Source organism: Mobula birostris, chromosome 12 (genome assembly GCF_030028105.1).
Source record: "Mobula birostris isolate sMobBir1 chromosome 12, sMobBir1.hap1, whole genome shotgun sequence".
NCBI classification, from domain to species: domain Eukaryota; kingdom Metazoa; phylum Chordata; class Chondrichthyes; order Myliobatiformes; family Myliobatidae; genus Mobula; species Mobula birostris.
Window position 1 is genome coordinate 99,296,395 of NC_092381.1, and position 14,096 is coordinate 99,310,490.

General features: G+C 43.9%; 1 protein-coding gene across 3 annotated transcripts in view; it reads right to left on the reverse strand.

The window, feature by feature from the left end:
- LOC140206140 (nucleus accumbens-associated protein 1-like) overlaps window positions 1-14,096 on the reverse strand; it is a 65,563-nt gene that overhangs the window by 20,109 nt on the left and 31,358 nt on the right. For all 3 annotated transcript variants that reach the window (XM_072274360.1, XM_072274362.1, XM_072274361.1), the window contains exons 2-4: window positions 8,630-9,439; window positions 6,934-7,107; window positions 834-939 (exon numbers count right to left, since the gene is read on the reverse strand). In XM_072274360.1, the coding sequence (XP_072130461.1) occupies window positions 834-939; window positions 6,934-7,107; window positions 8,630-9,439 (1,090 nt within the window). The remainder of the gene's footprint in view (window positions 1-833; window positions 940-6,933; window positions 7,108-8,629; window positions 9,440-14,096) is intronic.

Here is a 14,096-nt window from a genome sequence, read left to right on the forward strand (position 1 = left end):
TTATATATAGGGCCACACCACCCCCTCTGCTTACTAACCTATCTTTCCGATACACCGTATATCCTTGGATGTTCAGCTCCCAATGGCAGCCATCCTTTAGCCAAGTTTCAGAGATGGCCACAACGTCATATTTGCCAATCTGTAGCTGAATTTCAAGATTGTCCATTTTATTTCTTATGCTGTGTACATTCAAATATAACACAGTATTTGCTGCTTTCTGTTGTAAATCATCCCACTGGATGTGATTATGCCTCATCTCCTGCCTGTCCTTTCTATCATCTCTGTTACATGCCATCTTTGATTTACTTCTGTTTTCCCCTTCCCCAGACCTATCTCTCCAGTTCCCATCCCCCTGCCAAATTAGTTTAAACCCTCCCTAACAGCTCTATTAAACCTGTCTGCTAGGATATTGGACCCCTTTGGGGTTCAGGTGTAACCTGTCCTTTTTGTACAGGTCATACCTCCGCAGAAGAGGCCTCAATGATCCAGGAGCCTGCCCAATAGAAGAGGGGAGAAGGAAGAATGTCCTGGACGGGTGGGTTCTTTGATTATACTGGCTGCTTTTACGGAGGCAGGGAGAAATATAGACAGAGTCCATCGAGGGAAGGCTGGTTTCTGTGATTTGCTGAGCTGTGTTCACAACTCTCCGCAGTTTCTTGCGGTCACAATACTGCTGTAACCAAAGATTACAGGAAAAAGTGACAGAGGCATTTGGAAGAGTTTCTTTGACTGTCAAGTATTATCCAAAGGGCCTGCAAAGAATTCAATGTTTTTTTAATAAATGAGTTTGGGACTCCCCACAGACCAGATGATGTCTTCGAGCTGCAACTTACCGGTCAAAAAATGCAGCCAACAACCTGCGAAGCAATACTTTGTGCCTTGTCCCTGCACAGATGTGGCAGTTCATCAGCTGAGCCCGTGTTATGTAAACACTGGCACCTGCAGATTCAATGACACAAAATGGAAATGTCATACATAACACCTCACACTCCTGTTGTAATCAAAGGAAACTAGAATGCTGAAACATCGGGCTTTTCAACTACAACAGGGAGTTACCTTGTTCTTATCCAAGATGCAAGATTTCACTTTCACTTGAGAAGTCAATGGATGAAATCAGGAGAAAAAAATACAGTTGATCTGTGCCTCTCCACTGTGCTTTAGCTACAGCGTATGCAAACACAGTCTGAGTAAGTGTACAGTGGATGGGGTATGTACATGCCATGGCAAGTAAACAGCGATGGATTTTACAGGCTCTGTCTGTAAAATAAATACATTCATTTGCACCCCTCCACATAAGATTCTGTAGATCTCCCATATCCCATAGATCCCTTCACTGTAATACAGAAAGATAGGCAGGAAGGCAGAGGAGGTGGGGTGGCACTCTTGGTTAGGGATGAGATCAGGGCGATTGTGAGAGACGATATAAGATCTACAGAGTAGAATGTTGAGTCCATCTGGGTAGAGATTAAGAATAGCAAAGGGAGAAAAATCACTGGTAGGTGTTGTCTATAGGCCACCTAATAAAAATATTGCAGTGGCAGAGGCGATTAACGAAGAAATAACTGAGGCTTGTAAGAACAGAATGGCAGTTGTCATGGGGAATTTTAACTTCCACGTAGATTGGGTGAATCAGGTTAGTCAAGAAAGTCTTGAGGAGGACTTCACAGAATGCATCCGTAATAGCTTTCTTGGATTTCTTTCTTTAGTGAACCGACAAGGGAAAATACTATCTTAGATCTAGTCCTGTGCAATGAGACAGGTAAGATTGACGATCTTGTATTCAGGGTTTCTCCTGGAAAGAGTGATCATAGTATGGTTGAATTTCGCAATCAGACGGAGAATGAAATAGTTATAAACCCCATTTCCAGAAAAGTTGGGATATTTTCCAAAATGCAATAAAAACAAAAATCTGTGATATGTTAATTCACGTGAACCTTTATTTAACTGACAAAAGTACAAAGGAAAGATTTTCAATAGTTTTACTGACCAACTTAATTGTATTTTGTAAACATACACAAATTTAGAATTTGATGGCTGCAACACACTCAACAAAAGTTGGGACAGAGTTAAAATAAGATTGAAAAGTGCACAGAATATTCAAGTAACACCGGTTTGGAAGACTCCACATTAAGCAGGCTAATTGGTAGCAGGTGAGGTATCATGACTAGGTATAAAAGTAGAGTCCATCAAAGGCTCAGTCTTTGCAAGCAAGGATGGGTCGTGGCTCACGCCTTTGTGCCAAAATTCGTGAGAGAATTGTTAGTCAGTTCAAAAGGAATATTTCTCAACATAAGATTGCAGAGAATTCAGAGACATCTCAGTGCGTAAAGGGCAAGGTCGGAAACTACTGTTGAATGTGCGTGATCTTCGAGCCCTCAGGCGGCACTGCCTAAGAAACCGTCATGCTATTGTGACAATTATAGCCACCTGGGCTCGGGAGTACTTTGGAAAACCATTGTCACTCAACACAGTCCGTCGCTGCATCCAGAAATGCAACTTGAAACTGTATTATGCAAGGAGGAAGCCATACATCAACTCTATGCTGAAACGCTGGCGAGTTCTCTGGGCCTAAGCTCATCTCAGATGGGCCGAAAGACTGTGGAACCGTGTGCTGTGATCAGATGAGTCCACATTTCAGCTAGTTTTCGGAAAAAACGGGCATCCAGTTCTCCGTGCCAAAGATGAAAACGACCATCCAGATTGTTATCAGCGAACGGTGCAAAAGCCAGCATCTATGATGGTATGGGGGTGCATCGGTGCCCACGGCATGGGTGAGTTGCATGTATGTAAAGGTACCATTGACTCTGAGGCGTATATTAGGACTTTAGAGAGACATATGTTGCCATCAAGGCGATATCTCTTCCCGGGACATCCACGCTTATTTCAGCAGGACAATGTCAGACCACATTCTGCACGGGCTACAACAGCGTGGCTTTGTAGACACAGAGTGCGTGTGCTTGACTGGCCTGCTGCCAGTCCAGGTCTATCTCCTATTGAAAATATATGGCGCATCATGAAGAGGAGAATCAGACAATGGAGACCACGGACTGTTCAGCAGCTGAAGTCTTATATCAAGCAAGAATGGACAAAATTTCCAATTGCAAATCTACTACAATTAGTATCCTCAGTTCCAAAACGATTAAAAAGTGTTATTAAAAGGAAAGGTGATGTAACACAATGGTAAACATGCCTCTGTCCCAACTTTTGTTGAGTGTGTTGCAGCCATCAAATTCTAAATTTGTGTATGTTTACAAAATACAATTAAGTTGGTCAGTAAAACTATTCAAAATCTTTTCTTTGTACTTCTGTCAGTTAAATAAAGCTTCACGTGAATTAATATATTGCAGCGGTGTGCTACACAGAGCGCTAGAATAACGACATGTAGTCGGTGAGTTGGAGTTGCGATAAAAGGGATTTATTCAAACTTCGCGGCCTCCTTTAAAGCCTTCCCGTTTCCGCCCTCCCTGGGCGGGACTGCTGTGGAGAATGCATATTCCCAGACCCTTTCCGCGTGCAGGATTTTCACCCTGCTGGTGAAGAAGGCCTGGCGCCCTTTTTGGGGTCAGCCTCTCTGCCGGTGCGCGCTATTTCGTGGGCCGGTTCGTGTGTGCTAGAAAGTAGGTCACCACAATATCACAGATTTTTGTTTTTATTGCATTTTGGAAAATATCCCAACTTTTCTGGAAATGGGGTTTGTAGATCTAAAACGAGTGCATTATGCTTGAACAAGGGAAGACTACGATGGGATGAGGGAGGAGTTGGCTAATGTGGATTGGGAGCACAGGCATTTGGTAAGACAGTTGAGGAACAATGGAATACTTTCAAAGAGATTTTTCACAGTGCTCAACAAAAGTATATTCTAGTCAAAAGTAAGGACAGTAAGTGTGGGGAGAGCCAGCCTTGGATAACTAAGGAAATAAAAGATAGTATCAAATTAAAAGCTCATGTACAAAGTCGCAAAGAGAAGTGGGAGACTGGAGGATTGGGAAAACTTTAAAAAGCAACAGAGAACAACTAAACAAGAAATAAGGAAAGGAAGATAGCGTATGAAAGTAAATTAGCACAAAATATAAAAACAGATAGCAAAAGTTTATAAATATATAAAGCGAAAGAGGGTGGCTAAAGTCAATGTAGGTCCCTTGGGAGACGATAAGGGGAAATTGATATTGGGTTATAAGCAAATGGCTGAGGCATTGAACAACTGTTCTGTGTCGGTCTTCACGGTGGAAGACCCATCTAATATGCCAAAGAAGGATGTTATCGATGAAATGGGTGGTGAGGACCTTGATAAAAATCACTGAAACTAAAGAGATCGAAGAAGGAGAAGAAAGCCCTTAACTCTGAGTGGAGTCATCGGGACACCGTCATGATGGTGTTTTTTCAGCAGGCTTTCTTATCTTTACGAGGCCGAGTTGCTAGCTTGACGCTCAACCCAGCACGGATGGAAAGCGTGCAAGGGAGCCTTCGCTCTGAAGTCCAGCGCTGATGCCACTACACCACCAGCCGGCTAACTAAAGAGATAGTGATGAGCAAACTAGAGGGCCCGAAGGTAGATAAGTCCCCTGATGGGATGCAGAAGGAATTTGCGGAGGCTATAGTAGACGCTTTGGTAATGATTTATCAAAACTCTCTGGACTCTGGGCAGGTCCCGGCGGATTGGAAGACAGCAAATGTCACGCCACTTTTTAAAAAAGGATGTAGGCAAAAAAGCAGTTAGCTTAACACCTGTAGTCGGGAAAATGTTTGAAGCTGTCATTAAGGAAGAAATAGTGAAACTTTTAGAAAGGAGTGGTTCCATTAGACAGATGCAGTATGGATTCAGAAAGGGTTGTCAAACTTACTGGGGTTCTCTGAGGACATAATAAGTGCAGTGGATAGAGGGGAACAGATGGATGTCATACACTTGGATTTCCAGAAGGCGTTCGATAAGGTGCTGCACAAGAGACTTATAAATAAGATATGGATGCACGGAGTCAGAGGAAGTGTATTGGCATGGATAGTGGATTTGTTAACCAATAGAAGGCAGAGAGTTGGTATAAATGGGTGTTTCTCCAGTTGGCAGTCAGTGGTGAGTGGGGTGCCGCAGGGGTCGGTGCTGGGCCCATAGCTGTTTACCATTTACACTGATAATTGAGAAGAGGGGACTGAGTGTAGTGTAGCAAAATTTGCTGATGACACTAAACTGAGTGGAAATGCAAATTGTACAGAGGATGTGAAGAGTCTGCAGAGGGATATAGATAGGTTAAATGAGTGGGCCAAGGTCTGGCAGATGGAATACAAGGTTGGTAAATGTGAGATCATCCACTTTAGAAGGAGTAATAGAAGAGCAGATTATTATTTAAATGGTGAAAGATTCCAGCATGCTGTTGTGCAGAGGGACTTGGGAGTACTTGTTCATGAATCGCAAAAGGTTGACTTGTAGGTACAACAGGTTATTAAGAAGGCAAACGGAATGTTGGCCTTCATTGCTAGAGAGATTGAATTCAAGAGCAGGGAGGTCATGCTGCAACTATACAGGGAGTACTGCGGAGTACTGTGTCCAGTTCCAGTCTCCATACTTGAGGAAGGGTATACTGACTTTGGAGGCAGTGCAGAGGAGGTTCACCAGGTTGATTCCAGGGATGAAGGGGTTAGCCTATGAGGACAGACTGAGTTGTCTGGGACTATACTCTCTGGAATTCAGAAGAATGAAAGGGGTTCTTATAGAAACATACAAAATATGTTTTGTATCTGTTATCTGTCAAGTAGGGGACCATGCACAATCCTGATTTGATGGAGACAGACTTGAGAGCACAGTGGAACATCTGGAAAACTTCTGAAATGTCTGCTTTGCTACTGCTGCTACTGTGTGGTAACCGGAATCTCTGGAGCTAAAGGCCTCGAAATTCTCGGCTTTGCGTAGTCGAAGGCGCTCGGCAGAGGATGACGCTCCGGAGGCTGTATCGGAGAGGCTGCTCGGAAGCTCGGAGTTTTCGGACGGATGGACTCAGGGTCGGCTGCTTCCAAGGTATCGGCAAGTTAACGGCGCCTGGAGGTTTATGGCAGAGAGTTTCTCCCTTTTGTCGCCTGCTATCGGGGACTGAGGAGTCGATCGACTCGGGACTTTGAGACTATTTTTTTTTACTGTGCCTATGGTCTGTTCTTTATCAAATTATGGTATTGCTTTGCACTGCTGTAACTATATGTTATAATTATGTGGTTCTGTCAGTATTAGTCTTTGGTCTGTCTTGTTTTCTGTGATATCACTCCAGAGAAACATTGTATCATTTCTTAACACATGTATGCATTTCTAAATGACAATAAAAGAGGACTGAGTGTTCTCATAATCTAAAAAAAATAAATAAAATAATTTTGAAAGGGATAGATAAGATAGACGTAGGAAAGTTGTTTCCATTGGTAGGTGAGACTAGAACTAGGGGACATTGCCTCAAGATTCAGGGGAGAAGATTTTGGATGGAGATGGGGAGAAACTGTTTTTCCCAGAAAGTGGTGAATCTGTGGAACTCTCTGCCCAGGGAAGCAGTTGAGGCTTCTTCATTAAATATATTTAAGATACAGTTAGATAGATTTTTACATAGTAGGGGAATTAAGGGTTATGGGGAAAAGGCAGGTAGATGTTGCTGAGTTTACGGACAGATCAGCCATGATCTATTGAATGGCGGGGCAGGCTCGATGGGCCGGATGGCCTACTCCTGCTCCTATTTCTTATGTTCTGTGGCTTTAAATACATGGGCCTGATCTATCCACTTGGCACTTACTGGAAGAGAATGCTTCAACTCCGTTTGTTTAGGCTGAGCACTGTTGGACCTGGGGTCACCGTCCCATGCATTGTTGATGAAGACTTACTCTCCAATTTTTTGATTTGCTCCCCCCCACCCCTTGGTCTGAGGATCACGAAAATAACACAATATGGTCTTGGACTCTGCTGCTCACCTGTCACAAGCTCGAGTTTCTCTGAAGGGTCTCCCTCCACATACAGCTTGGGGTGGCAGCGATGTCCAATCTGATTGATGAGGTCAGCAGGCAACACTGCCAGGTCATGCCGTATCCTCATCCTGGAACGCCCATCAATGTGGTCAGGCAGAGCTTCCACCCGCTCTGGAGTTGCTGAAAGGGTAAGAAACAAAACACATCTGAGAAACACACAATGCATTTCATAATCACAGGTCATCTTATTAAAAGATGTACCATCTCTCATGGGGCCATTTACATTATCAGTGTGAACTATTTTTTGCTACACAACTTGGGTATAGATTTGTTTCTTTTAGCCTATTAAATAATCTCAGTTCATGTATGTGTTCACCATCTTCTATGTTCTTTTCCCATATCTTCTATTTCTAAATCATTGCTTTGCAGTGTGAACTAGTTAACGATGATGAAAAACTAGTTACTTGATTTTATCAACATCACAAAGGTAGGCAACAAAGCAATCATTTATATGTTTATATATACAGGAAGTGTGGTAAATTAAATTAGTGCATATAAACATGAGATTGTTCATTTTGCACCTAAAAAGGATAGAATACAGTACTTACTAAATGGTGAAAACCAAAATTGGTAGAGCTCAGAGACCTGATCAGTAAAATGTCACAAATAATACAGAAGGTAGTCAAGAAGACTATTAGACTGGTGGTTTTATATCTTGAGGGAATAGAACACAGAAGGATATAAAGTATGCTACTGACACCAATGAACCTGGACCACAACGGTAACACTACGGACTTCGGTGATGCAAGACAAATTTACCAGAATGAATACTGTACTCTAAGGGACTAATTGTGGCCAAAGATCACAGCATCTAACGTCATACTCCTTGAAATTTAGAAAATTATTTAATTGAAATTTTCAACACATTAAAGGAAAAGATTGGGAAATTAGAAAAAGAAAGAGAAATTGTTTCTGTTGATTTGAGAGTCAGAGCTGGTACATAGTGTAAACATCAGGGCTTGTTGTTCGGGTGGTAAAAGTTCATAACTCTCCTCACAAAATAAGAGTTATAAACACTCACTTTGTTGTCCATTCTGAATCTTGTTGATAAAAGATTTCTTGGGAAATATGACGAGGAAAGATAAGTTGTTAAATTGAAGTATGTTATAATGACCTTAATGCTCCTATCCACTCTATTTAACAATTTGAAAACCTTGCCTTGTAACATAGACCTTTCCCTCTCTGATTTTATATTTAGATCTTTCTATTGTGAACACTGTTCAGTCATTTTTCCCTCAGTTTTCAGCGCACAAACCTTGACCATACACAAAAGAACACACCCATAATCCTTTTTGACAGTGCCACCTGATCTTTCCCATACATTGAAAAGGAATCACTATGCCTGTTAGCCAAGTGTGTCAGATCTGAAATCTGGCCCCTCTAGTAGTGCAGTAACTCATTTAAAATTACCCAACACAACAGCAGTCTCGCAGACAAGCTTGCTGAAAGGGAAGCATTTCAAAAAAATAAAAAGCATCTCCTGACAATGCACTATTGCCTCTACAATAAATAGAACAGCACTCCTTCAGAATAGCACTCTCATACAGACTCTCCACATAGTGCAGGGCTATGTCATAATGGGGTGGAAGTACTTCCTCAGTATGAGAGCATCACTGCTTCCCTTTGACTGGTGTCAGCTTACCTCCATGTGGGACACTCATGATGTTGTACATGCTGCACATCTGGACATACTGCTCCTCGGTCATGTCTTCCAGCCCCTCCTCTTCACCCTCCTCCTCTTCATCATTCTGACAGGAGAAGGGACTGTCACTAGGGTGAACGCTGCTGCCTCCTGGGCTGGCGTTGTCCCACGGTGCATTAGCAGTGCAGCCTTGCCCACTTCCTCCCTCGTGTGTCAGGCGGGCAGACTTGGAGCTGCTTGCCGTGCACCCCTCGGCAGCTCGTCTGCCCCGGCCACAGCCCACATCGCTCTGCTCCACTTTGACCCGGGACGGGAGTGGGAGAGGAAGGGCCAGGGGCAGGGATGGGGCTGAGCTCTGAGGCTCCCAGCCAGGTTCTTCAGCGCTCAGCCCCTGGGAGTCACACCTGGGTGAGCTAACCTTGGACAGAAGCTCAGTACCCCTCTCCACGATGCGTTGGATCTGCAGGAACCCCGCTGTGTACATCAGCATGAACTGCTCGCCCGCCTTCATGGACAACCGCCCAGTGTAGCAGAAGTTCAGAATGTTCTGGAAGCTCTGGGGCTGCACGGCTGCTGGCAGTTCGAAGGCTGCCCGAGTAGTTCCAGCGAAGAGGTCCCGGAAATAGGAGCTGTTGGCAGCCAGAACAGCCCGGTGGGCCTTGAACGTCTGTCCCTTCACCACAATGGAGGTATCGCAGTAGAGCCCCTGTAATCGCTGTTCATTCAGGCACTCCAACAACGTGTTTCCAAAGTTGGGAATCTCCAGCTGCAGTGTCTGTGCCATGTTTGAGTTCAAAGGGCTAGTACAGCCTTCAAAGGGAAGAGAGAAAGAAGCAGACATCAGTCTTCACAAGTACAAGTGATTCTGCAAATACTGAAAATTTTGAGCAACACACACAAAATGCTGGAGAAACTCAGCAAGTCAGGTAGCATCTATTGAGGGAAATAAACAGTTGACATTTCGGGCGGAGACCCTTTATCAAGTTTTCACATCTTGTTTCATAAGTACCCAGACTGGGTCACAGAAACCAAGGAGTGTTTCAACCAAACAACAACCAGCACTCACTACTGCTAGCCTTGATTATTCTGCATATAGAGCCTCACCTCCTATCGCCCTAACACTCCAGAATTGGTGTAAATGTTATATAATCAATCTCTTGAACTCAGGCCTCAGTGACACTTGTTCTATATATAAACCCGAGAATCCCTCAACTATATTTCATGCTGAAAACCTCAATGCGAACTCACTACTGGTTTCATGTTTTTCTGTATATAACACAACCGATCTTTCAAACATAGTCCTGAGTTATGTTGTTCCAAATTCGTAAACCTCACAAAACGCTTGAACTCAGTCCCTCGTTAATGTAGTTCTTGGTTGTGTTGTTTCATACACAAAGGTTCTGCAACTTCCTCAATTTGATTTCATCTTCCATCGCATTTCTATATCAGAGTTGTACTTTATCAAACCGCAAAAGCTCAAATTCATTCTGGGGTTAGCATTACAGGTGTTCCCTGCTTTTCGAATGTTTGCTTTACGAAACCTCACTGTTACGAAAGACCTACATTAGTTACCTGTTTTCGCTAACAGAAGTGTTTTCACTGTTTCGAAAAAAGGCAGCACACGATAAAAGGCAGCACGCGCCCCGAGCAGCCAACCTCCTCCCCCGGAACTGCATTCTAGCCAGCATTGCTTAAACATATGCCTGTGAGCAGCCGTTAGCAAGATGAGTTCTAAGGTATTGGAAAAGCCTAAAAGAGCTCATAAGGGTGTTACACTTAGTGTAAAACTAGAGATAATTAAGCATTTTGATCGTGGTGAATGAAGTAAGGACAAAGTGAGTTTGGCTTGTGGAAGTTGACGAAGATGATGTTGAAGATGTTTTGGCATCCCATGACCAAGAACTGATAGATAAAGAGCTGATGCAATTGGAAGAAGAAAGGATAACAATAGAAACCGAATGCAGTAGCCAACGTGAGGTACTAGGCGGCACCTAATTAATTAGCTTGTTTATTTCGGCTTTTTTCTTAAAGATGTGCTGGGTGCGTCCCGGCTACCGCTGCACCACTGCATGCTTCGCAGATCTGTATCGGTCGGCGGCCTGGAAGTTGGGGACCACTGCACCACCCCAACCTCCGATGACTCAGCCTAACACACCATCATGAGTGTGCTCGGCGCTGTCTTCCCAATTCCAGTAAGTGATACTACACTGTACATACATTACTTCTACTTTATATAGGCTGTGTATTTTTATGTGTTATTTGGTATGATTTGGCAGCTTCATAGCTTAAAGGTTACTGGAGAGAGTGTTTCTGCCGAGAGCGCTTCCGCGAGATTTTTGCTGTGCTAGACAGTGCTGCTGAAAAGTATTTATACTTTATATAGGCTTATCATATCATTCCTGCTTTTACTATATGTTACTGTTATTTTAGGTTTTATGTGTTATTTGGCATGATTTGGTAGGTTATTTTTTGGGTCTGCGAACACTCACAAATTTTTCCCATATAAATAAATGGTAATTGCTTCTTCACTTTACGACATTCTGGCTTACGATCCGATTCATAGGAACGCTCTACCTTTGGATGGTGGGGGAAACCTGTATTCGGTGTACAAAATTCCACATCTCTTTAACTTCTATCTCCTGCTTGTCTAATTCTTTATACAACTCTGACATCGCCACCCACCCTCCTGGGTTAGTGTTGTTCTCTGTATAAATCCCACATCCCACAAACTCACTTCTGAGTTAGTGTTATTCTCTGTATAAATCCCACATCCCACAAACTCATTCCTGAGTTAGTGCTGCTCTCTGTATAAATCCCACATCCCACAAATTCACTCCTGGGTTAGTGTTGTTCTCTGTATAAATCCTACATCCCACAAACTCACTCCTGGGTTAGTGTTGTTCGATATATAAATCCTATATCCCTCAAAGTCACCCCTGGGTTTGTTCCACATCGCTATTCAGGAAGATTTAAACAAGGCTGGTAGGGATGGGAACGAGAGCAGTAGAAAGGGATTGAGAGAAAGGTCGATGTTATGACCAGTATGAACAGGCAGAAGCAAGGTGATGTATAGGTTGAAGTGTGTGTATTGTAATGATAGATATATTACAGGTAAGGGTGATAAACTTACATGGATCAGTATATAAAACTAAGATGGTGTGGCCATAACAAAGAGATTAACAACAATGTATGCTTAAAGTTCCAGGGTTTTAATGCTTTAGTAAAGATAGAGAAGGAGGTAAGAGGAGTGGTGCCGAGAGGGAGGTGTGTTATGAGTCAGGGACAATTATCACAGCTGCACACAGAAGAGACATAATAGGAGGCTCATTCGCTAAGTCTGTAAGAGGAGAATTCAAAAATAAAGTTTAAATCACTCTGATGGGACAATACTACACTCTATTCCCCCCCCCCCCGCCCCAATATCTACAAGGACATTGAAGAACAGACATACAGGCAAATTAGGGAAAGATGTAAAAACAACTGGGACCTTAGATGGGGTAGAATTTGTCAGATGCATCCAGGAAAGTTCCTTTAATTATTATCTGCAGATAGTCCAGATCGTACTGGATCTGGTGTTGGGTAATAAGCCTGGCCGAGTGACTAACCTTTCAGCGTGAGAACCATTAAGGAACAGTATTCACAACTCCTTCAATTTTAAGAATAAGGATGGAACTTGGAGGAGTGCATTAAATTGGAGCAGGGCAAATTATAAGAGCATGAGGCAGGAACTAGGAAGATTTCACTGAGAATAGCTGCTTTTGGGCAATCTGACATGGGGAGGGAATGCCCTGGTTAAGATTTTTACTCCTATGCTGTAGGTATTTCATTTTAGCAGTTCTGTAAGAGCAGTCTGCTCTGCTTTTAGCATGCTTGAGTTTGAGCTAGAGCTAAAGATAAGGGGCTATGTTGTTCAACTTAGGAATGTTGTGTCAACCAATCAGGATGGTGGAATTGGGAGAAGTTTCCAGAGAATGCTGGGTGGAGAGGTTTTTGTGATGGACTCTGGTGTGTGTTGAGGCCTTTTTGGCGGGAACTGGGAGAAGACAGGAGAGAGATGAGGGTGCGTCCCTGTTGCACAAGGTGCTTTTTGCAGATAAATGGCTTCAAGAAGGAAGGACCAATACTCCTGTGAGGGAGTCGGTTTGTTCGAGATGGATTTCAAGCGACATTTTGAATGTGCTGTGTGCTTTCACGCAGACCGTGGGTCAAGCACGTGAGTTAAAGAGTACATCAAGATGAGCTCCATCTTATGTGCATATTTGGACTGGTTTAACTGTAATGGGCTCTTTTTACTTTTTTCTTTTCTTTTTCCTACTAACTGTTCAATAAAGCTGAAATTTGTAAATATATACGTTCTTTACAATTGCAGTATACAATCTGTTATTTCTTGCCGACAGCTAATTGCATGGAGGCAGTATTTACACGGCATTCACACAGATCAGGGTTTGGGTGGTTGAGACATCCCAACTTTCCGGGTTTTGGTGGGACCCAAGTCATATCAACCCTAGACATGTGGAGTTTGTGAAAGGTGGTTTTCTCACCACTGAGTCCAGTGGCTGTTAACGAGGTGTCTAACAAGCTGCGACTCTAGGGATAACAAACACAAAGTACTCTGCAGATGCTGGGGTCAAAGCAACACTCACAACACGCTGGAGGAACCCAGCAGGTCGGGCAGCATCCATGGAAACGATCGGTCAACGTTTCGGGCCAGAACCCTTCATCAGGACTGAAGAGGGAAGGGGCAGAAGCCCTATAAAGAAGGTGGGGGGAGGGTGGGAAGGAGAAGGCTGGTAGGTTCCAGGTGAAAACCAGTAATGGGAAAGTTACAGGGGTGGGGGAGGGGAAGCAGGGAGGTGATAGGCAGGAAAGGTGAAGAAGGAATAGGGGAAAACACAATGGGTAGTAGAAGGAGGTGGAACCATAGGGGAGGTGATAGGCAGCTGGGGGAGGGGGCAGAGTGAAATAGGGATGGGGAAGTGGGGAGAGGGAATTACCGGAAGTTGGAGAATTCTATGTTCACACCAAGGGGCTGGAGACTACCTAGACGGTATGTGAGGTGTTGCTCCTCCAACCTGAGTTTAGCCTCATCATGGCAGTAGAGGAGGCCATGTATGGACATATCCAAATGGGAATGTGAAGCAGAGTTGAAGTGGGTGGCTACCGGGAGATCCGTCTGTTGTGGCGGATGCAGCGGAGGTGCTCAACGAAGCGGTCCTCCAATCTGTGTCGGGTTTCACTGATGTAGAGGAGGCTGCACCGGGAGCACCGGATGCAATAGATGACCCCAACAGACTCACAAGTGAAGTGTTGCCTCACCTGGAAGGACTGTTTGGGGCCCTGAATGGTGGCAAGAGAGGAGGTGTAGGGACAGGTGTAGCACTTACACTTACAGGGATAAGTGCCAGGTGGGAGATCCGTGGGGAGAGATGTGTGGATCAGGGAGTCACGGAGGGACCGATCCCTGCGG